The 24,299-nt window shown below is 43.5% G+C and overlaps 1 protein-coding gene across 13 annotated transcripts in view; it reads left to right on the forward strand.

The window, feature by feature from the left end:
* The window catches only part of SMARCD3 (SWI/SNF related, matrix associated, actin dependent regulator of chromatin, subfamily d, member 3), an 85,166-nt gene that overhangs the window by 24,769 nt on the left and 36,098 nt on the right, over window positions 1–24,299 (forward strand). For 5 of the 13 annotated variants that reach the window (XM_057424274.1, XM_057424272.1, XM_057424270.1 and 2 more), the window contains one exon: window positions 17,644–17,861. In XM_057424274.1, the coding sequence (XP_057280257.1) occupies window positions 17,644–17,861 (218 nt within the window). Of the gene's footprint in view, window positions 1–4,990; window positions 5,135–6,379; window positions 6,782–6,810; window positions 7,222–7,885; window positions 7,909–9,742; window positions 9,893–17,643; window positions 17,862–20,990; window positions 21,034–24,299 lie in introns of those variants that run through there. The other 8 variants (XM_057424278.1, XM_057424267.1, XM_057424276.1 and 5 more) reach the window with 8 other exon arrangements.

The following is a 24,299-nucleotide window of genomic DNA, read 5'->3' on the forward strand; positions in this document are numbered from 1 at the left end:
GGTAGTTATCTTTTTCTCTGTTTCCCCATAATTCAGCACCAAGAATTCCTCTATTTCCTTCGCTTTTGAGAAACAGAAGTCCCTACTCCAAACACAGTATCATATTTTCTCTATTCTACTTCCAGGACCAAAATCCTCCTACTAACTTCTCACAATTTGCAGCTCTGCTTTGGCCCTTGGCTAGAAAATGAGTTTTGTGGACTGCTACCTGTAGCCCTCTGCTTCTTTGCTAAGAAGATGTGAGAAGCCATGCACAGATGTCGCTGCAGAAGGTGTGGAAAGTGGGTTTGGTGAGGATGGGATGGTGGAGAAATCATAAGTAAGGCTAGACAGCTTACTATGAGGTCACACAGAATTGTGCAGCGTTTGTAAAATGCAAGTATGATTGATACCATGATAATAGTGATGCCTCATTTTGCATCCTATAGTATTTAATATCTTTTTCTCTATCTTTTCATTCCTGCTGTTGCCTTTAATTTTAAAATAACCAGGAGGTAAGTTTGTAATTATCTCTCTACCTTTGCAGTATAATGTTTGGAACCTCTGGAGACAGAGACAAATGCTTTTCTTTGCCTTCATTTATTCTTTTTTTGATTTTATTTCAAGTCTTCTTTCTTTATGTGTGCTATGAATTGCTTATGGTAATTCTTCATTGAAGATAGATTTTTAATAACAGTTAGTAGGAAGGCCTAACAAAAAGGCAGGTCTATGAGACATATATGACTCCATATATGTGATACATATAGATATATATGAGACTATATATACTTTGGAAGTCACAAAGGATAAATGGCAGCAATCTGCATATGCAGACTCCTTATTGTTACACTGTTGAAGCAATCAGATCTGGATTTTTTTCCAAAATGAAAAAAAATATAACGGACTGTTTCTGATTGGCTTGAACTTGTTTGCATCAGATCTGCGGAATCTGTCAGGGGAAACCACCCGGGATAGAAAAAAGGTTTATCTTTGTCTTCAGAAATAAGGCAGAAGGAATCCCTGGGAATCAGCCAGTCCCTTGTACTGCCCCAAGTTGGAATCTATACTGCCTATGTTGCTCTGGACAGATGCTTGTCTAACTTGTTCTTGTAAAGACCTTCAGTGATGGAGATTCCCATCCCTGCTGGACAAACTATCCCAGAACATCCTTATTTTTACTGCTGTACTCTTCCCTAATATCTAATGTAAATCTTCCTGGGAGAAATGTAAATCTATTATTTCTTGTACTGTGTGTATGGGAAGCAGCTCTTCACTGTATTTGCGGCAGCCTTTTTTGGGTATTTGGACTGTTATTTTCTCTTTTGGAGCTTTACAGTTCTTGTCACACTTACTGTTCTCCCCACAACCATCTCGAATTCTCCCACAAATACTTTCTCTGACGCACAGAGACCCAAACTGCAAAGGACAGTCCGGTTGAAGCATTAACAGTTCATACCACAATAGAAGAATTACTTTGGAAGGGTTCTTCAGCAATACTGAAAATTAAGTTTTGCAGCCTTGGGGAAATGGCGAGTTGGGACTGCTTGTGTCCTGGAGAGGACAAGGGATGGGGAAGAAGCAGAGACAAAATAAGGAAGAAAAAAAGAATCTAGAGTATCATTGCCACTGCTTCTGCTGCCACCAAGGGGATGAGAGAAGTGGGGCAGCATTCAGTTACTGCTCTTCTGGGTTCTTTTTTTACTGCTTATTTTGTGTCAGTGTAGCACTGTTAACTCGCATTCAGCTTATGATCAATTGCATACCCAAACATTTTCTCTAAAAGCAAACAAAAAACCCAACCTAAACCCCACCAACTCTTCAGCCAGTTCTCAATCTTCTGTTTATAGTTGATTTCTATCTTGATGTGGAAGCTTGCACTATTTCTAATTGAATTATGTTCTGTTTTTCAACCGTATCTCCAGCTTCTTAGGATTTAAATCATCTCTCCTAGCATACCTGTAAACATTCCAAACCATATGTTGCTAGGAAATTTAATAAGCATGTTTTCTAGCTCATTATAAGTATTGTTAATATCAAATCAGTCTGAACTCAGAAACAAGTGGGCATTTCTGTAGAATAAACAGAACCTCAATCTTGGGATATTTTCTGTCTGGTTTTTTAGTATGTTTTCTCTGCCGTATTGCATCACTTCCAAAACTGTTGAGAATAGTTTGAGTGTCAGTGAACAGAGCACTCCTGACTTCATTGAAAACTGGATGACAGAAACCATGCCTCTTTAAGGCAACCCTCACCTTCCTGTATTTCTTGAATTACCTGCAGCTGAAAAACCTGAAAGCAGCTGCCAATATATCTCCCCCAACAACTTGGTTCTTATCTTCTCTAACTTGACCATCTTAGTTTAACCATCTTAAAAGTGCAAAAAATAGCCCAGAAGTAAACACAAAACACACAAACTTGTGTGAGAAGAGGTGGTCTGAAGATGTAAGGAGGCACAATGTAGGCCTTCCCTTGAAACAAAACAGGCTAGGAATAACCTGGAGTGAGCATGAAGGGAATTGTGGGGGTATGAATGGAGGCCTCCCAGAGTGTGCCAGCCTCTGGGGCCTAGTAGAGGCGCACATGCATTACTGAACGCCTTGTGGCACTGACATCTGACCAGAATGGCTGGGAGCTGCCAGGATGCTTGTAGCAATTGTGGAAGACTAGGGTTGAGCCAGGCACAGACACTTACTTTCTAAGCTTTATGAAAAAAAACATAGAAATATAGAACCTATTGGGTTGGAAAAGACCTTTAAGATCATTGAGTCCAAACATTACCCCAGGACTGCCAAGTCCACCACTAAACCATGTCGCTGAGGGGCTTATCTACGTGTTGAGCACTTCCAGAGGCAGTGACTCCACCACTTCCCTGGTCAGCCTGTCCAATGCTTAACTACCTGTTCAGTGAAGATATTTTTCCAAATATCCAGTCTAAACCTCCCCTGGCACAGCTGTTTCCTCTTGTTCCATCCTTGGGAGAAGAGACCAGCCACCTCCTCACTCCTTTCAGGTAGTTGTAGAGAGCAGTAAGGTCCCCCTGAGCCTTCTCTACTCCTAAACAACCCCAGTTCCCTCAGCTGTTCCTCACAAGACTTGGGCTTAAGGCTCTTCACCAGCTTTGTTGTCTTAAATGTAGAAAAAACATATAGGGAAAATAGAAGCAAAATAAAATACATGATTTTTCTCTTAATTTGGGAGAAGACATTCTTTCACTGTAACCTTCATCCTTTTGTGTAAACATGTTGCACATTTTCCTTGAACAGTGTTGTGGCAAGTGGAGAATCACAGGACACAGGACTCAACTAGGTGATGCTTCAAGTCACTTCCATCCACTTGTACCTTATTTTTCATTTGCAAAACAAAAGAGCTACTTCTCCTGATTTCTTGAGTACCTAGAGACCTACAATCATACTAAGTAAGAACTGAGTTTTAAAGTTACATGTTTTTATTTTTTTTTTTACTCTTGTCTATGGCTACAGTGTGTCTGCCATTCTTTAATTTTCAAGTGTTGGACCTTGTAATTTGATGCTCTTTTGAGGAAATCTCTTTATATTAAGCCTGTTAGAGCATCCAGATGGAATGCAATACATATTGTATGGCACTAAATGGAAATTCAGCAACGCTCCGTGCTCTGTCCTCCCTTCTCCAGAACGTAGTAATGCAGCGGCTGTTGATGGGAGCAGCTGAGGCCTTTTACTTCATCCGTAACCGCTCAGAACAATGAACCCCAGCCTCAGCCCCGCCGCCGTGCCCTCACCGTGTCGGCGGGGCGGTACCGACCGCAGCGACGGATGGGCCGCAGGGCGGGCGTGTGGCTAGCGCCGGCCGGGTGCCCTCCCCTGATGTCTGGCTGCCGCTGTCACTGGAGCCGCATAACCCCTGCCGGGTGCCCGGTTCTGCTTTGTCTCCCTCTCGGGAAGTCCTGCGGCCCAGCCCGGCCGACACCTGCGTTACCGAGCTCCGGTCCCGGCGAGAGCGCGGACAGCCGGAGCCGCTCACGCCCCTAGCGCGACACTGGCTCGGCCACCCTACTCCGAGCCGCGCCGCCCGCACTTTCCCCTGCAGACGGGCGGGGTCAGCCGCGGTCCCCGGGACAGCGGCTCAGCAGTGATGTGTCCCCCCGCCCCCCTTCTCCCCGGACGCGGCGCCGAAGGGGTTAAGGCCGCTCCCTCCCGCGCGTCCGGCCGTCCCCGCCCGCGCGTCCCCCGCTAGGCCACGGCTGACCTTCACGGCAGCCGCGCCGGGCATGCGCGCCGCCGTGATCGGGGCCCGCGGGGACCTGCGGGCGGCCCGCTTCGGTTCGGCTTGGCCTGGCCTGACCCGGCCCGGCCCGGGGCGTGCGGCTCGGCCTTCCCTCCGCCCGCCCGCCTGCCAGCGGCGCGCCTGGGACCACGGTGGCGCACGCCCTGCCCGTGCCGGGCGCGCCGTTGCCATTCGGTGCCGATGGTGCTGGCGGAGGAGCGCGGGGGGACGCGAGGGGGGACTGCGCGCCGCGCCGCAGCCTGCAGCCGCGCCCCGCCGCTTCGGCCCCTTCCCACTCCGCGGCGCCGGGGGGCGGCCCTCCCGTGCGCTTAGGACCCGAGTTGCGGGCGCCCCGAAGACGGGGCCGCGCTGGCGGGCAGAGGACGTGGGACTGTTCGCTTCTGCAGGCAGCCGCGGTGTGCCCTGGCGTTCTGCTAGTTCCGCGTTTGTGCCGTTAAATGGACTGCGGGTGGCTGCCCTTAATGAACGGGAATAGCAACACCTGCACGGGCCTGTGTCAGCAGTTCCACTGCAGGGAGAGCTGGAGCTTCTCTGGCAAGTGCAGGAGGCAGCCGTCTGCCGTCGCTAAAGTAAAGGCACGTCGTCTTGCTGGGAGTAGGGGAAAGGGTTCACAAGATGGGAGACAACGTTTCTGAGTGCTTCTGGGATCTGTAAAATATTGCAGATACCGGCCCACTGCCACCTTGTCAGGCATCCTGACAGATAGAATCGTTTTTAAGATTAACTGTTAATACTACCAAATCCACGAGATGTGTAGCAGTTTAATTCCAGATTACATGTACGTTTAGTTCCAGTCAGCTAGAACCTCAGGAGTAGTTTAGGCACTGAATAAGGCCATACCACTTTGCTTGGCATATTCCTTCTGAAGGGCTGAGGGGGAGAATGGGAACTGGTAAGACTGTCTCCCCCTCCCAGAACCTCCGTGATTCCTATGGCTGTTGCCACACTGTAGCATTTTGATTGGAGTCACCCTAAAAATCAGTGGAGGTTGTTTCCTTCACCCCCATGTGCAAATGGCCATGTGATCTCCATGGCTTGCTCTTCACTGCCTCATGGCTGAGGCAATACCTGTTCTGTGCTTGTTTTTGTTATTGGTTGAGGGCAGAAATTTACTTGTTTCAGATCTGATTCTCTTCTGTTGGCAGCCTTGCCAGAAAATTCACAGCCCGTAGACAAGATTTCAAGCAGAGGAATAGAATAAACCCTTCTCGTAACCTGGCAACATCTCAGCTATTGCTGTGTTAGGCAGACAGAGAAACATCAGCCCCTCGCATGCCGCAGACCCACAAGGAGCTGTCGCAGTTCGGTGCCCCAGGCCACCGTTGCCTGCTCTGCCATGATGGAGGAGCCAGTACTGCTGCTTGCAGAATGGCCGCTGTGCTGCCAGCGCCCGGCAGCTGCACTGGCCCATGTCCTTCCAGGGTCGCTGTAGCAGCAGGCGAGTGCAGAGGGAACAGTCTGCTGCTTTCTGTCCCCTTTCCCGGGGTGGCAGGTGTGCTCCCCATTTCCAGCATCCTGGGACAACACGTGTTGTGCAGGGCTTTGTGTGATAAGCAGCAAGCTGTGATGCCTCACAGCAGCTGCGGTGTTAATCACTCCTCTGCCCCTGTCAGTCACCTGGGGTCTCTAATGGAACCCTCGCATTGCACCCTGAGCCCGATCACCCCTGGGGGAGGCTGTGGATGGCTGGGAGCATGGATGCAAGTCAGGCGCTGTGGTCGCCATGCTGCCCCCCGCCCCCTTCCTCCCGCTGCTCGCACACTCTTTCTTTCCCCTGGCTCTCACACACTGTCTCTCCCTGTTCCCAGCTTTCAGCCTCCTGCTGTTTCTCTCTCTTGTCCAAAGGGGTTAGTTCTCAGCCTCACATGCTGGAAATGCTGCCAGTGAATGTTTCTGTGTGCTGCCTGCCAGGTCCCTAGGGAAAAGGCCTGGAAATGCAGCGCAGGAGGAGCAGTGGGAGCAAGGGAAAACCATTGTTTCTCAGTGCTCGCCTGCTTGCATTTTCTAATGGGAAAACACTCCCTGTGAGGTACTGACTTCTATGTCATTGCTGAAGTTGCCCCCTCCCCCTTCCCCCTTGCCCCAGAATTTACCATCCTCTGGTGCAGAGGAGGAGAGGCTGCAGCACTGCTACGGAAAAGCTGAGGCATGTTTTCAGTTTGCCGCCTGCTTATCTCTGCTGTTTGGACAGAGAGGTTTAAAAAGCTGGATTTTGTGTCCCTGCAGAGTAAACACACAGAACCCGGCAGCACAAACTATTTCTGGCTTATCAGTGGAGGAATGCAGCAGCTGAGGCTTAGCTCGAGTGGGCCGTCAGGAAGGCCCTGAAGGGGCCCCCTCCCCACTCCGTGCTATTAGAAGTGTGAGAGCCCAGCAGGACTCAGAGGGGAGAGTTGGAGAAAAAGGCAGAAAAGGGAAAGAAAGAGGAAGAGAGAGAGTGAGAGAGGCTGAGCAGACCCTGATGGCTACAGACGAAGTTACAGGAGGGGCTCGCAAAGCTACGAAAAGCAAACTTTTTGAGTTTCTGGTCCATGGGGTGGTGAGTCGGGAAAGTTAGTGAGCTGGCTGGCTCTGAATAGAGGGATGAGTGGAAACTGGAGGCTCTGTGCTGGGCTGGATCGGCTCCTGCAGTGTGCTCCTGGGGCGCTGCTAACTGCCTTGCCAGGAGAGCACTGGGGTCTCTAAAGCCCCCAGAATATGCACGGATTCATTGATAATATAGGCTTGTGTCTGGGGGGGATGTGTGCTGTGATTTTTGCTTTGATTCTCCATGAATGGTGAATAGCGTGCTTTTCAGTCTGATCATGGTGCAGAATCTGCACTGGATCTGACCCAAATGGGCTTGTAGGACACTTTGTTCTGTAATCAAACTTGTGTTTTGAGAAGCAATTCTGATGAAAGCCTGATGAAGTCTTGTGGTACCGCCTCTCGGTCTTGTCTCCAGTCTTGGCTCTTATGTATCCTCTGGCTACTTAACAGGTGACTTTCAGGGGCTTGGAGAGATTAGCTCTGCAGATCTGTAACAGTACAAGAACTCACCCACGAGAGAATTTCAGGGTACCATGCTTAATTAAAGCAATCCTTAAGGTCTTTAAAATTTTTCCAGCTTTTGTTTAAGAATCAGGTCTTCCATCTCCATTTAAGGGGAAATGCTAACACTATTTTGCTGCCATTGGAAATGATGTTCTTTAAATGACTCTAGTGATTGAGGGCAGTCACCGTTTATAACATATGGATTTCTTATATTGATACACATTTAACAAAAATAAGACTGTTAAAGAGCCCCAAGGGATGCAGATGTTTGGATGCTGATAGTATCCTAAGTGCTTTCTCTCTTGAAGATTCTGCCATTCTTGAAGATTCTGCCACCTCCTGTGACACCTTTTTGAAGACGTCAGGTGGGGGTTCTTTTGCAGAGATCATAGAAATCTGTGGAGCTCATAGCAGGCTCCTGGATTGTCTCCATAATTTGACTTTATTCCAGGTGTGTAGGAGCTAGCATGTGTCCTGCAGATCCTGAATATGGTGGGACTTGCGAGGCTAAGGACTTTAGGTGGCATTCTGTGTTTGTGAGAGCAGTGAACAGGTGATGTGGTGCCACTGTACAGGAGCGGTCTGATGTGAGGTTGGCAGATGTACAAGGATGACTGAGGATCAAGTGTGCAGGTCTGTAGCAGTGGTTTTGTTGTGAGTATTAAGGTTCATTAAGGTAGCCTGGCTAAGGATGGCTGTAGCTCTGCGAGGTGGGAGGGGTGGGCAAATGGGATGCTTTTGCCTTTTCCAAGGTTTCTGTTGGCATTTGCACACCAGTTGTCTTCCTTTAGGATCAAAAAGTGGCAAAAAGTTATGTGAATGTGCCTAGATGGACTTCATGTGAAAGCAGGATGCTAGCCTCTTCAGCATGGGAATTTTTAATTTATACCAGAATGAATATAGCAGAACTCATTTCCATTGCTTATTTGGATGCTGAATAGTCTGTCTTTTCTGCCCTGGGAGTTTTGCCACTAGTGGCATCTTATTTGAATATCTGCATTTGCCTGGAATATCTGCATTTGTTTGTCATCTTCCCTCTACTTGTCAGTGAGGCTGGAGCTTCTTGTCTGTTATTCTGTTGCCTGAACACCTTCTAAATGACCCACTCCTTTCTTCCATGATAATCTCCTTTTTTGCTTCCTTGTTTGTTCTTTCCTTTAGTTTCCTCCTCATCTCAGGTTCATTTTGATCAAAACACAGGTGGGGATAGTCAGTCTTCCATTACTTAGAAAAGGTAAAAAAAAATATGGCTTCATTTTATGTCTTCAGGCCCATATCCTACCAAATAAGACCATGTGCCATCACAGCCATTACCTTGAGTCTACATATTGCTGGCTGTTGAGTTTTATTATCAACCGCAGTGTATCAGCATCTGAATTAATACCTTGAAAAATCAAGTTACATAGTGAACTTTACTGGAATTCCTTGGAGTCAGTTTCTGCTCTAATTCCAGGGGAAGATCTCCTCTTAAAATTACATATTTTTTTTTTTAATTTTATCTATGATAACATTATTTGAGTTGGTTATTGCAGGCTTCTCCTGTCCCCCCTGCCCCCTCCCCCCAGAAAAAAGGGGAGAGGTAAATAGAGGTAGAAAGTTGTGAGAAAGTTTTTTGCTATGTGAACACTTTAATGAACAGGATAATTTTGCAGTATTTCCCAAGGGCAGTTAGCTTTTGGATTCACTTGATCTTTTTGGAAACATACGTTCCTTTGCTAAGGTCACTTCGCCCTTTGCTCTTGTGCACCTGATCTTGCCTTTGTTCTTTACCATATGGGTAGCTTAGAAGATGTCTTCTTCCCTTTTTGTCCCAGTCAAGTAAGATAACCTTTGAAAAGGTGAAATCTCTTAGTGGTTAAAAATCTCAAGTGCAATACTTCATTCTCATTCTGCTGGAGTTCTTCATAGTTTGGTACGCCGCCGGTTAGCAGTTCTTCTTTTAAAAAGAGTTTTTTCAGTTATTTGTTTTTCTAATTCTTTTACGTCTATTTGATCAGGATCTTGCACATTTGTTTTGTGGGAAGAGGTAATTTTTATTTTTTCTTTTTCCCCAAAGGCCTCATCGCTCACTTTGTCCTCTTTTTTTGTTGCTGTTGTCGTTGTTCCTCTCTTCTCTGTTTCTAGCACTTTTGTGGATTAATATGGCTTTAATCACCACACTTATGTTGATTCATCTCCTTACTGATGCGTTTTCTACTGTCCACTAGTACATTCCAGGCTGTCTTTATGACATCTTCCTGTAGGTGTCCAGCTGTTGCCTTAAATTTTGTTGACCCAGACCAAGTTTTTAATCTTCCTGCAGGCTGTTCTTTTTCTTGGTTTCTTCTATCCTCTAGACCCTGACACAGGCCTCTCTGCTGGCTGTATCCCTTTAATGGATGTTACCTTTGTCTTCTTCTACCTCCTCCCCCCTCCCCCTTTTTTCTTTTCCTTTTCTTAATTTTCTTAGTCAAACAGGTACCTTCCCATATAGCCTTGAGAAGGTCTATGGTGCAGATTGTGCTAAAGCTCTTGTCCAGACATTTGTCCTTTGTGACTCACTTGCAGCAGCCTTCTCTTTGGTGCCTTGTGCTGTCGACCTTGCCTGTGTCATCTTCACACAAGAAGCTGCTGAGAGGTTCGTTTTCTTGTCCTGTTCTGACCTTTTAAATCTGCTTTTGTGTCCTTTTTCTGTCCCCACTTTAGCTTCCTTCCAAAACCAATCTTCTTGCCTTTTATACAAAAGATACGCCTGTAAAAGTCTGTGTCCCTTTCTTAACTATCAAGTCATATCTGTATTTACAATATACCTGTCAGTTCAGATCACCTTCTTTTTCCCATAGCGATCTGTTCTTTGTCCTCTGCGCTTTGCTTAGGAAGCTCTTCTTGTTAATACAAGTCCTCATCCATATTTATTTTCTGCTAATATGTAAGGGTTTTTTTTGATAGTTCCTGCCAATCTCTACAGTTTACTATTAGTTACGCATCAAGACTGCTAATTTATACAAACCTGTGTATCACTTATGTGACTCTCTTGCTTATCCTCAGTCTTCTTATTGTCTGGTTACCTACCTCTCAAATCCAGTAATAGAATTTTATGACAAGTACAGAAATGGTGTTATAATTTCAAGTACAGTGAAAGAAAGGTCTCAAAGCATACCATCATGTAAATAAATATTTAATTGAGTGATAAATAACTTGTTGCCAATGTTAAAAAAGACAAAGAGACAGGTGTGGTGCCCCAAAGATGTACAGAGTATCTAATAGATTTATCAGCAACTTGGAAAAGGGGATGAGCAAATTCTGAATCTCCTCATGCATTGCCGGGTTTTAAATGAACTATGACCATTCAGGAGCAAGACTTGGATGTCCCTGTGAACTGCCTAGTGTGTAGCCACTGCTCCTAAGAAAGCAAGTAAACTGTTAGTCTTATTAAGAGATAGGGCAGAGAATAATACAGAAGCAATTGTAAATCCGTGGCATATACTTACAAGAATATTTTTCTGATCTTGGTTGTCTGCATAACTAACAAGGAAGAAGAGGGGTAACTCAGAGGACAATAGTAGTGGGAGGCCTGTGAAGACTTCAGGAATAAGAGAGTTTTTTATTTTTTTCTATTTATAATATCTAAGGATGGAGATTGATCACGAAAATTGTAAAATCTCTGTCACTGGAGGCTCTTAGGCATTGGTTAAAGAAGTAAACGGAGGTACTGGTGGTACTTACTTGAGACGAGGAAGGACTGTATGATCTTATGGACTTACATTTCACTGTGTTATAAGAATTATATTTGTTTTATTAGAATGGCCATCTGTTTCAAGTGGATAAAAGTGACTGTTTCTTCCAGCCAGTCATCAGCTTGTAGAGATCACTAGTAGAAGTAGTGAGGTGAGGAGAATACTAGGTATGAAAAAAGTAGAACTTTACTAATGAAAAATATCCCACTTATTTTTATATTACCGTGGATATAAATACTATCTTGTCAGAGCATAAATCAGCTAACACTAGAAAGGCTAGAAAAGAGCCTCATGAACTGTCATTTTTGGAAAGTTTGTTCCACTTCCCTAATACAGGGCTATCTGCATGGTTCTCTGTGCTGGGACATTGTCAGGGCACAGGTCCTGGAACGGAATCACTGGTTTGTTGCATATGCATTTCCCTGGTTTGTTAAACAAGGAGATGTTGGTAAGTGTAGGACAGCTTGGAGAAATCAAGGGACCTTACCACAGTGAAGAAACTTGGTTTGGTGGGTATTTGCAGAAGACTGGGAGGGTGAAAACACCATACAGTGTTCAGCCATGTAAGTAAGGTACGAACAGAAATGGCAGGTTTGTCCTTTCCTAGCCCTGGACTAACTGCAGGCTAGCAAATACAGAAAAGTTCACACACAAGTAAGAAAAGAAAATTGTATTGATTATATTAGTTATAGCTAGGGCTTCAGTAGAGATCAGTGTGATTTTGTGCAGTATTGGCTTGTTAAATAAATTTGAGTTGCTCATTGAGAAATCTTGGATTTGCTGATGAATATAAGTCCATAGATGTAATCGATCTAATCAATCTGTGAAAGGTTTGAATTGCTCTTCCGTTTTTGTTGGTTTTGGTGGTGTTTTTTCCCTTTTTTATTTTCTTAGTTTGGTTAGTTGTTTGGTTTTTTTTTAAGAAATACTGTAGGAATATGAAAACAGTCACACTGGATCATTTAGCCCAGGGTACTCAGTTGCAGAAGACTGCATGGAAGTACAGGAACAAGGCAAAAACGTAGTGATGCTTGATCTCAATACTTAGCATTTTGTAGCTCTAGAGCTTTCTGACCCAGAGCTGCCCTCTATGCATGGTATCTCTGCATGGATTTTATCCGTGTAGGTTAGTCTGTGGATGTCTTCCTGAACCCATATAAACTTTTAGCATTCACAGGGTTTTGTGTCAGGAATTTTTGCAGCTTATCTTGCATAAGGAAGTTGTTGGTCCTGCCAACTGCTAATTCTTGTCAGGGAAGAGACAGTGAGCTCTTGATCAGTCTCCTCTCTTTCCATGATACTTATGCTGTTGGAGAGCTCTGTTACTTCTCCCTTGTCAAACATTCCTTTTTACAGAGTGAAAAGGTGTGTTCTGATGGTTCTTCACACAAAATCCTTTTCATTCATTGTATCATCACAGTAGTGGATGTAATCAGATCTATTAAAATGAGCAAGCTGATGGAACTCAATGGTATATAGGACTTGTTACTTTCAGTTCCAAAGATAGTTTTGTTTTTCTTTCTTGGATGCATACAAATGCTTCATTTGCAGTTTGATGTCTGATTATTCTGAGCCATGAATGGACATATATGAAATAGAAACTTCTTCTCAAGTTGCAATTTCTGTAAATGTGATGGGTTTTAAGTTAAAGATTTTTGGATTTTTGTGAACATTATTTAAAGTTGAGTGGAACCTGGAACACTTGGACCTTTATTCCAGGATGTGAAAGATTTTGGGAAATGGAGGAAGGTGAATATGGCAGACAACCTAAAAGAATTGCAATACTGATGTTTCTCCTTACTAAATCTCTAAAAGATTCATAGATTTTTAAAAGGGAATTCATATGAAGTAACATCTGCAGTTATAGGAAGAGGAGAGAAGCTGCCTGGGAAACCATTTGTGCAGTCAGAAACCTGTTGCCATCAGGAAGCATCAGTCTAGTCTGAATTTCTTAGTTGTTTCAGATACTTCTAGTGACCCATTTGTACCTCCAGACAGCATCTGGCATCTCCCCTTGCTTTTGCTTATGCCCTATAGAAATCAGTAGCTACTGTAATGCCTTAGCAGGATATATTGTCTGGCCAAGGTAGCTTCTATTTTTAGGTAAAAAAATACGCTGTTTGTATACTTGGTAATTATTGTTGTTCTCAAAATCTGCCAGTTGCTCCGTTAACAAGAAGCCCATGGCTGTTCACTGCATGCTATCAGAGTCCTTCTGTGTGGTACAAACATGGATAAAGTCTGAGTCTTTCAGAAGAAATTGCTGTAGGTGCAGCTCAATGCTACATGGCATTGCAGTGACTTCCTGCTCTCTGTTCAGTCTCTTTCTGAGGATCTTGTAGGTGGTTTTGCTCTTCTTTTCTTGACATTTTTACCTGTCAGTTCTCCAGGTTATTTTCCTCTATCTGGTATGTCCAGACAGGAATCCTTTTTTCTGCTTCAGCATTTTGGTCACTATGATGGTGATGTCCCTGGAGAAAAGACTGCAGCAGAAATACATAGAAAAGCACCACTCCAGTTCTGTCTCATTTCTGCCACCAGGGAGGAGAAGTTCACTTGAAGAATGGCAAAGTGGAAAGAAACTGTCATCTGATCTGATAGAAGGTTCAGGCAGGGAAGAAAGTAGAAAAGCCAGATGTGTGGCTTTGGAAACTGGGCAGTGGACGGTAGCGACAGGGACTTGGCAGCAGTTGTTGGGGAGGGAGGTGGTATGCTTGTGGCACTGACAGTGTGCTTAGTTTTGGAAGGGTGCAGTCGGGCAGTGGTAGACTGTGTACAGTAGTGCAGGCAGTCAGCAGAACTCTTAGGGACCAGTGTGCAACCATGAAATACTGGTTGTGTGCCTTTCACAGAACCACAGAATTGTTAGGGTTGAAAGGGACCTTGAAGATCATCTAGTTCCAACTCCCTTGCTCTCTAAGTGCTGTACTCTTTGTCCTTGCTCTCCAGGCAGCTCTGCGCTACTCTTCATCTTCTCAGGACTGTGAGAGTGGTCCCTTCAGCAGGGGACATGCCGTGATCCTCATTTCCTATGGCCCACAGTGGTTTTGCCCTCTGTCCATTAAAGTGTTTGACGTACTGCAGAGTATATGTATATGGAGTCAATGCAGGAAAAAAAGTGGTTAGGTATGTGGGTAAGAACAGTTGGGTCAGGTAGAGGTGTCTAGGGTAAACGATTTCCTAGGAAGGAGGATGTGTCAGTGCTGTTTTGTACTGCAGCATTTACCATGGAAGATACCTGTTCAGGACAGATTGTATCCCTCTGAGAAGAGGGAAGACAGATCCTGACCCCTAGATAGGTGCACCTTCTTTCAAAAGACATAATGGTAGTGAAGTACTCTTTCGTATGAAGACTTTTTAATGTCAATATTGTGAAAAATTCAGTGTATTATCTGTCACTGCCTTATCTTGCACGTGTGTTACAGAGCAAAATAAGCTTTTAAATATGTAAGCTACTGCTTGTGTGTTCTCCTTTTACAAGTTTACATAGAGAAAACATTTTTGTATCTTGGAAGTCTGGTGGGCTTGCACCAGGGAGATGGCAATTGTGCAGTGTTACATTTCTTCTGTGGGTGATATTAGAGATGGGAACATGACAAGGGAAATTGAATATGCTTTTACTAGAGCAGTCTCAGTTTTGTCATTTCTCTGTGTTTTTCCTATTTTGATGTGTAACAAAGAAAACTGAAGGAAGTTCAAAGACCTCAGACTTAGACTGAGAGTAGGCCTGGCTTGCTGACCTTGTTCTCCAGGCCTTAAGGTGTCCTTCATAGTAGCAGGAAAGCGGGCTTGCAGTCTGATCCTTGTGGCCAGACAGTCTCCATGAGGGATGAACATGAGATGGGAGTGCTCGGGATCTTGTCTCTCTCGAATGACTGTCAAATGTCCCCAGCTGATTGACAGGCAACAGCAGGCCCAGTGGTCTGCTCTTTGCTGGAAGAAGGCCAGGAGGTGTAGGTTGACAGACAACAGAGAGATGTTAAGTACAAGCTTAAGTGAGAAGCATTTTCTGGGCCATTTGTTCCTGCTGACTCTGCCTGGGTCAGAGGGTGGGTGTGAGTACGTGGGAACGGAGAGAGCTGCTCTGTTCCAGCAGTTTTCATAGCTCTGTGTTTATGGGAGATGTTTCCAGCTCTGCACAGAGCCTCGGCTTTGCCTTTTTGCTGCTTCCTTCTGCTTCTCTGCTCAGTGGCCAGACCCACAACCAGTTTCATACATGAATACTTGCTGAATTCATCTGCTGTTGGTCTGTCTCCTACCTCAGCCTTCTTCCTCTCTCCATACCGATTGTAACCGTTAGTTCTTTGCTGATCATTCCCCTTCTTCATGCATATGAATGCAAGGAATGTTGAAGACTTGTGATGATCAGGGAGGGCACTGAGCTGGGGCTTTGGGGACTGCAGTGCATTTGAGTGCTTAATTTGGAGATGCAGGTCCAAATTATGTTTAGAATAATATGTAATTATATATTATAATTACATATTTACAAATTATAAAAGGGTGATATAAAGATTAAACTATTTTTTAAATTTTTATTTTATTTATTAGTGGTGCAAAGACCTTTTTCTTCCCATCTCCCAATGGACTGTCCTGCATACCCTCCGTGGTGCAAGCACCTCCCTTTGGAGACCACTAGTGTACTTCTCCCCAGTACTTTATCTTGGCTTTAACTGTCGATAACAGTGACGTTTCTGAGCCAAATATGTTTTCCATGTCATTAGCACCTCTTTGGAAAGGGGTTTCACAGGCTGACTACCCACTGCGAGGCAGACTATACCTTTTGGCTGTCTGAGAGCCTGACACCTAACCAACTCTGATGACTGAACTTCATTATTCTCGGGGCACTGAACAGTCAATCCCCAACTGCCATCTCCAGGCCACTCATGATTTTGCAGAGCTCTAGTAAATGCCCCCCTCAGATTACCTCTTTTGTGATGGAAAATCATAGTGTATTTATTTTCAGTTACTTGGATGCAGTTCCGTATCTTAATCATTTCTGTGCCATTCTTTGTTGTTCTTCAGTTTTACTCTACTGGTACCTGCAGGAACCAGAGCTACATGCAGCATTCATCGTGTGGGCAAACTATGGACAGGGGCACAGTGATGTTTTCTGTTCCCTTCCTTGTAATTTCTTTTGTTTAATGGCTTTTTTTTTGACCTCTAGTAAGCAGTGAACTGCTGTATTTTTTTTTTTTTTTTTTTCCTGGACATAGCTGTTTAACATCATGCTTCTGTTGGGCTACAGTCAGCTCAGAGCCCATTGTTTTGTATATGATGACTGGATTGGTTTTCCCCCATGTTATTCACTTCAATATGTATTGAAATCCATTTTCATCTTCCTTTTTAACGTTCATTCTGTCTCATAAAAGTCCTTCTGCAGTTCTTTGAACCTGGCCTTCATCCTTGCCAGCTTGAATAACTTAACATTATCAACAAACTTTTTCACTTCCTTGCCTTTGTTTTTCTCTCTTATTTTTTCCTTTTTTTTCAGTCCCTCCCTTCTTCCCCTCCTAGGTTGCTTATGAATATGCTGAAAAGCGTGAGTCCCAGCAACACACTGCATGTGCCTTCCTTTTCAGAAACAATTACTTTACCTCATTTATCCATAATGGATGCTACTGCCTCTTGGTTCCCTTAAAAGACTTTGTAGAGGGACTTTACTTTCAAAATACTTTTTTTTTTTTTGTGTGTGTGTATGTAATTATCTTTATTCATATACTAGTTCAGATGCCTATAGGCTATATGTGCATTTCTCTGTATTTTCATATATATGTAGACAGATAATAAGCATCTTGATAATTAGAATGAAACTAAACTCTTCGTTCTGTTTTAAATTGTATTTTACAGGTGGTAATTATTTTACTGGTGTTTTTCCATGATGACTACAAACTTCTAGGATTTAGAACCGAGTTTACTGTGTCTTGATCAACATTAAGCTTGTGATTTGACCCTGAATGTCTCTCCATAGCACGCTGAAGTCAACATAAATGTCAGGACTTAGAATGCCTATAGGGGCTGCTGACAAACTACCACATTCCTTTTTTTTTTTTTTTTTATTTATTTTTATTTTAGAGGCTTGATAGAGGCATCACCTTTTCTTAAAAGATGCTTGTCACTTTATGAACTTACACTGCTCTCCAGTGTAGGTGAAGGAGAGGGCTCTTAATGGAAAATGTTTTACCATAGTGTTTCAGGGTTCACCTTTGCTTGTTACAGTCTCCCTTCTGATCAAAGCAGCCTGCTAGTCAGTGCAGAATCTGAAGCGGTGTAGATGTGAGCTTGCTTGTGGCTTGATTAGCATGTGAACTGCACCAATCCGGGCTGCGTGTAGCTGCCATGGAGCTTTTCCTTCGATCCGAAGGTAGAGCTTTCTTCTGTAAGCTGGTCTGGACCTGTTACTGACCACTGAGTGTTTTCCCAAGCCTAGTATTTTTCATCCTTCTTTCCTGTCTACTTTATCACTGAATGCCTCTTTACTATATCCAGGAAATACCAGTGCAGAGCTCATGTGCTCCGTGTTGCTGCTTAGTGTTTACAGGATGGTTAAAATGGGGAATGTGCTGGAGCTAGTGTTTGATTAAGTACAAATGTCTTAGAAGCTGAAGAAACAGGGACCAAACTGGCTCTTCTTTCTGTTTCGGTTCCTCTCTAGCGACCTGGGATGCCATCAGGAGCTCGAATGCCCCATCAGGGGGCTCCCATGGGTCCCCCAGGTCCTCCATACGTTGGAAGCCCCTCAGTGCGACCTGGGATGCCCCAGACCGTGATGGAAACAACAAGAAAACGCACTGCACCACAGCAGGTCCAGCAGCAGCAGGTGCAGCAGCAAGTGCAACAGCAGCAGCAAGCCACTCAGAACCGAACCAGGAGGTGAGTGTTCCAGGAAGAAAATATGGGAGGACAATTTGAGGAAGAAAAAAACGATACCTTTTTAGCAATAGGTAGCACCTTTAAGATCAAACAAGACAGGATAGAAGGTTTAGATATTGTCTGTTTCTTAAAGCAGGAAAAACATTGGTAAATTTTACTCTCTACTTTGTGAATGATCTTGAGCAAACTGACCTTTACTAATGTCTGGCTTTGCAGTTACAGTGCTTTTACCTCACAGGTTTATCGGGCTATAAACCTGGCTGTTATATTTAGCCTTTAAAGTTTATGAACAGATCTCTTCTAATATAGTACAATTACTGCATTATTTGTTATCTGGTGTGTATAGTTTCTCTACTTTCTGACTGGCTAAGAAAATGGTTTGTAAACAAGACAGAAAAAAATTTTCATTCATCATGTGAATTCTTGTACTATAGTTACTCAGGAGAGCGGTTGTAAAACTTGCAATTGTCACAGGCATTCCTGCATATAAAGTAAAGAGATATGCATAGAAAATAATTTCATATCATTGAGTTGTTTTTTTTTTTACAGGAACTTTCTTTTTAAAATATGCCACTTTGTACAGTGCTGAATGCATTCTCTCTTAAATAACAGCTAATTTCTTTCTGCAGCTTATTAACCTCAGCAGTCTTGGGTTCCTAGTGTGAGCCAGTTCCTGATAAATACAGCAGACATCTAGGTGATCTGCCTTTTGCAAAATCAGTATAGGTCTATATATAGATTAAGACAACGTTCTGGTGGTGTCGTCATATCCAATTGTAGGTAAAACATGGTTCTCTTAGCTCAGTGCTTTAGAAACCCTGCTCTTTCTGAGTTATTTGCCTTGGATCAGCAAGCCAGACTTGGGAATGCTTGTATCTGGGATGCATCTGGAAAGGACACCAATCCTGAGAGTATTGATATATTATGATTGAATAAGATTGAATACAGAAGGAATGTGTATGAGTGCAGCACATGAGCACAGGAAATGCATGTGCATGTTGGAGGCCTTGCCCAGCACTAGGCAAAATGCATGTTCCACAGCACCTCCCAGGAGGTACTCCTGGAAACTGCACAAAATAATGCCTAGCCCTCAAATATACAGGGTAGATATAACCTAAAAAATTGCCACTGCTGTTTAATTAAGGTAAACTTTAGTCATTTACTAGTTTCCAGGGATCATTAAAGAAAAGTATTTTCTAAAAATAGATGTCGTAACTCACAGAAGAAGTGTTCCCCCTCCCCAGTTTTCAACTTCTGCGCTTCTCATTTGGAACCCAACAGTGATCTCTCATGTAGTGAGTCCAGCTCACGCTAGTGCTTCCTGGGTACCCAGGAATGTTTCTCTGTTTCTTCTGCCATGTCTTCCCCCCAGATAATGTGTTGAATATTTCCCTCTTGTTCATTTATGCCTCCCTGTTGTTTCCCATTGAAATTTTTCTGGTTTGTTTTTTTTTTTTTTTCAGGCAAATTTTCCTGACACCTTAGGTGCAATTCTGGGAGTAATAGACTCCTGTGTTGTATGGCACAAACAGGCCAAAAAGATGTAGTCACCCTTTCTTGGCAGGTTTGGTGGAGACCAAAATCTCATTTCTGTAATAGACTCTAGGAGAACTGGTTGAGACCCAAGTTGTTGGGGCTTTTTCGGTTTGCTTGATATTTGCTTTTTAATTGCAAGCCTTTGGGGTTGTTGCATATGTGTGCATATCCCATTTCCCTTTGGGAAGGTGGAGTTTGTTCATGCATTACTTCCATATTCTGTGAAGTGTTGCAGATTTGATTTTGTGAGCTGTGGAAGGCGTTGGAGGTTCACACCATATAACATTCATACACTTTTAAAAAGGGACATTTTTCACCTACAAGGTTGGGTGTGACTGTGTGGATGAATTTTCTGCCCCTGAGGAAGGATGTAGTTTGCACCTCTGGGCACAAAGAGTTCCTCAGGCTTGGCTTCCATGGGCATGGAAGAGAATCTAAGGATGTGGTATTTCAGGCCAGGCTTCTTATTAGCAAATGTAGGAAGGGAGTATGCCACAGCAATGTGCATGGAAACGATTTTTACGTGGACATAGCTGATGACAGACTTCCTGTATAAAAACAGTAAGGAGGGGCATCCGTGTGACATGGCAGAGTGGTAGCAGACAGTTGTTTTCTCCCAGTTGTCTGTCACAGATGGAATGATTCATTTCCTGCTTAAGATAAAGGCCTTACAAATTATAGAGGTGAAGAACAAGGCCTGAATTCCTTCTTGGCCTTGTTAGAGAGAGCTAGATGACAGGTTTGGTGGGCACAAACAGGTTTTAGAATCTGAAGAGTTCAAAAGACAATGTATTTGGCAATCACCCTGACAGAACCATTTCTTAGGCACATATACATTTGTGTCTATGTTCACGAATACAAGGATGTTTTTAAAAGCATAGATTTGTAAATGTGCTTACATACGGGTATGGACACATTATGTATATACACAGCAGGCACTCATATCTTTCCACTTGTATGTTCATAAAGATGAAAAATGTGGAAACGTAAGCCCTTTTGCATATCATCACCTTTGCATATCACTCGTGCAAATACATTATAATAAAACAAATGTGTACATGTAGGGAAGGGTGTGTATATGTGTTTTCATACATCATATGGAATACACATACGTGTTTTCATCAGCACTCAGTTTCGGGCATGAATGAATGAATGCACATCATCTGTTTGAACAAGTTCACATTCTGTTTACAGGCACTCAACCACTTACATGTGCATATGCATAGGTGTATCTGTGCCGTTTTCACACATGCACACTGTCCTCCTACATGCTTTTTCTGCATCCACAGACAGCATGTGCACATGCACTTGCATACATTACTGCCCGGCACCATAGAAGATGCTGTGATCAAAGAACTTGCACACTTCTTTCCAAGATGCATAACAGACAGCCCTGATTTGTTCTTAGCTAACTACCTCCCCAGGCTGCTGAGAGAAGGGGTCCTAGGTCCTGGGCATGGGTGAGACCCTTTTGCTGATGCATGCACAGCTGTGCACCAGCATGTGGAGATGTCAGGATAATTTAGCAGGTGGCCTCGTTACTCCTAGATCTGTCACCATGGTAACGTGTTTTTTTCTTTAAAAAATGTACAGTGCCAAGAGGAGGAAGATGGCTGACAAAATTCTCCCTCAGAGGGTGAGTCGCTTTCATTTCCTATTCCCTTCACAATCAGTTCAGGATCTTAGTGTAATTAGAGGGGTTTTAGAAAATACTTTCACTTTTTGTTTAAAAATCTAATTAAAAAGTAAGTAGGCAGTGGGTAAAAGTCTCAAGAGCTAGGCTGGGGCTGGAGCTGGGGGCTGGGAGTGTGGAGCACAGCCAGCCTGTGCCGGCCTCGTGCCCTGGGTTAGCCGAGCCAGCACTGCCACTTGCTGGATGGACAGTGGTGCTGGTCCGTGAACTATAGACTTGACGCTGGGGCCCTCTGGGTCTTAAGGATGTTTTTGATCAAATTTTGAAGCTGGCCAAAAGCTAGTTCAGGGCACAGCTGTGCCTGTAGGAGATGGGCTCGTTCTCAGGTCTCTCTGGCCCAGTAGAACTGTCAGGTTCTAATCTCTGTGGTTGTATCCTAGTAGGACTCCAGTGAACCCATGTAAACAACAGAGTTCAAGGGGCCTGCATTGTCTAGAGAGTTACTAATTCTCTTATCCCTGGGGATATGTCTAGCTTTTAGTGTCTGCCTGTGCTTGATCCTCAGTGCTTAAATCTTCTACTTCCTTTGTAAACATCAGAATTTCTCTCTGCTCCTCTTCTCTTTCATTATTCCCAGATGTTTCCTTTCCTGTGTCCTCTTCCATACAGTTCTCCTCAAACCTACTTGGTCCCAAAATTCAAGCTTCCTTAGTCTTCAAAAAGCACAGCCTTGTCACATCCTAGACCCAGTTTCTTTAGCTTCTGGAATAAAAATCACTTTGATCACTTTGACAGGTGTGTAGATCTCCATGTCTTTTCCAAGTCTACCTCTCCACTGCTAGTGTAAACCCAAACTTGCCAGCAACCTCCACATTCTCTTCTGTGACATTCCGCAGGTACCTAGTGCCAGCTTTCTGAGGAGGTGAGCCCACTTTGGTATTCCCTTGTGTCATATCATCACTTCATTTCTTGTAATTCCAGCCACCCTTTGAAAGCACAGCCTCTCGCAGCGTAGCCATTAGTTCTCTCATGCTGCTGTCTTGAAAGGACTAAGCTACAATTAAATCCAGAAGTTTTGAACTACTTGCAGCCTCCATGGTATTTGTATTGAAGCCATTCCTGCATTTCTGTATCTTGCTTGGAGTCTCTACTTTCTTAGAATGAAAACTACATTTCTTATGCTGTCAGTTCTGTCTGTCCCACACATACTGTTTCCACAGAACACTATATGTCCTCTATGGTGAGGCTGTTGCTCTAAATCTATGTCCATTTCAAGGCTCTCCTTTTTTTTTTTTCCCCACTCTGTGTGGTGCCTTTCTGAGATAAAAAGGTCTCTCTCACAGCAGGGGTAACCAAAGTTTTCTGGCAGCAGAAGACTTGGGCCTCTGTTTATCAGATTCATAATAATTCTTTAATAGATAGAGCCTTATTCAAATATGTCAAAAACCTATACAGATGCTAGCACCTTTCAGGATCATGCTGTTACCAAGTCTTCTTGCCTTTCAGTATCTTTGTTGCTGTCAGTTAATAATTTTAACTGATGGAGCGATAAGGCAACACTAATTGGTAGAGTTCTGTCTGGAAGGGAGTTTTTATCAGTGCAGCTGGAGTGTTGGTATTGATGGTGTGACACTGTGTTTGGATTAAGGTACTCCATTAGTCTGCAGTCAGTGTATCAGAACCTCCTTAGGCTCACCATTCATGGGATGGGAAAATGATGTCTGTATCGGTGTCTCCTGTCAAGTGGAAGATTTGCACTGGGGGCTGTGGAATGCGCGTGGAACACAGGGTAAAACTTCCAACTTTCCAGAGCTACTTCTGGTGTATTTTCCAGCCAGTCATCGTCTGTTACCTACAGACCTTTTGCAGGCTCTTGCTTTATGTTTTCTGGGAACTGTGAAGGGGAGAGGAGAAGATAATAAATAAATTTTAATCTTGCAAACCATCTTATGTAATAGTGGAAAAGGAGGTGGGTTCTTAGTGTTACTTGCGGTGATAGTGAGTCAGGCAGTTGGCACAGATAACCTGCTGCTGGACTTCCAGGCTCTCTGATCAAGCCTGTCCTATAGCAGTGGAACGTATTCCTAGTTGGGTAGGGTTATTCAGCAGCTACAGATCAGCTATTTGACAAGGATTTAATTTTGATGGATATAATAATATGAGAAAGTTCAACTTAGCAAACTATTGCATGTAGGAACAAAGGATTATGGGATTGCATGGGACCTCCTCATACATACAGTCTGGTTCCCTTTGTCATGGAAGCTGTGACACAGTTGTTGCCTCAACTTACTTAGGTTCCTTACTTCTCAGATACTTTAGATCTGTCAGGTTTTTGTTGTTTGGTTGTTTTGTTTTTTTGTCTTTCTTGCTATGCTAAAGGCAAGTGCTTTTAGTTTACCAGGTAAGAGGGGCTCCTAATAATTCTAATCCTTGCAGTCCTTCATTATATCTATTCCAGGTTAAATTCACCTCTTTCGAGCCTCTTTAAATCTACCTCTCAGGATGCCGGGACCATATGCAGTAGTACAGATTGCCAGTATCACCAGTGCTTGAATGCCACTAATGCATTTTTATTTCTACTAGAAATAGCTAGTAATGCAGATTGGGATTGCTTTTATTTTTATGGCCTTGCCACATTGATATAGCATATGGTCATTCTGTGATTGACTAATACTCACAAGTATTTCTGCTTTCTATTATTTGCAACTGATGAATTCCTATATTACAGCAGGAATTATGGGTATAGACTCTGAGGAACATGTGCTTTGTGATGCTGTATTTCATCCTGTTTCTATTATGCAGTTCTCAGTTTCCTTATGTTCTCTGTACTATCCTCTGCCTTGTACTGACAGTGCCACCCAAATTTGTCATTATAAGTTTTGCTAGCATACTTCTCCTTCTTGTGCTGGAGCTATTAATGAATATATCTAAATAAAATTAGTTTCAAAAATGGTGCATGAAGTCCTTCCTGCTTAATACTTTTTTCTATGCCAGTTCTTTATCACAGATTGTTCTTGTTCTGTTCCCTATTTTTTGGTCTTAAGTACTGGTTCTTCATGACTGCATGTCAAATGCTTTACTTAAGTGCAAGTTGATTTGATCTACTGTGTATCTTTTGTCTAAAATGCAATTTTAATTAAAAGAAAGGCTTGGTTAAGTCCAGGCTGACATACCGTAATGTAACAAAGCAGCATTTTTTATAGGGTATTTAATATGAACTCCAGTTCTATGCAGCAGGCTATACTTAACCCCATTTTCCTTATCTGTGG

Source organism: Pezoporus wallicus, unplaced genomic scaffold (assembly GCF_028554395.1).
Source record: "Pezoporus wallicus isolate ANWC-B61680 ecotype Strahan unplaced genomic scaffold, APGP_CSIRO_Pwel_v1 contig_5485, whole genome shotgun sequence".
Classification (NCBI taxonomy): domain Eukaryota; kingdom Metazoa; phylum Chordata; class Aves; order Psittaciformes; family Psittacidae; genus Pezoporus; species Pezoporus wallicus.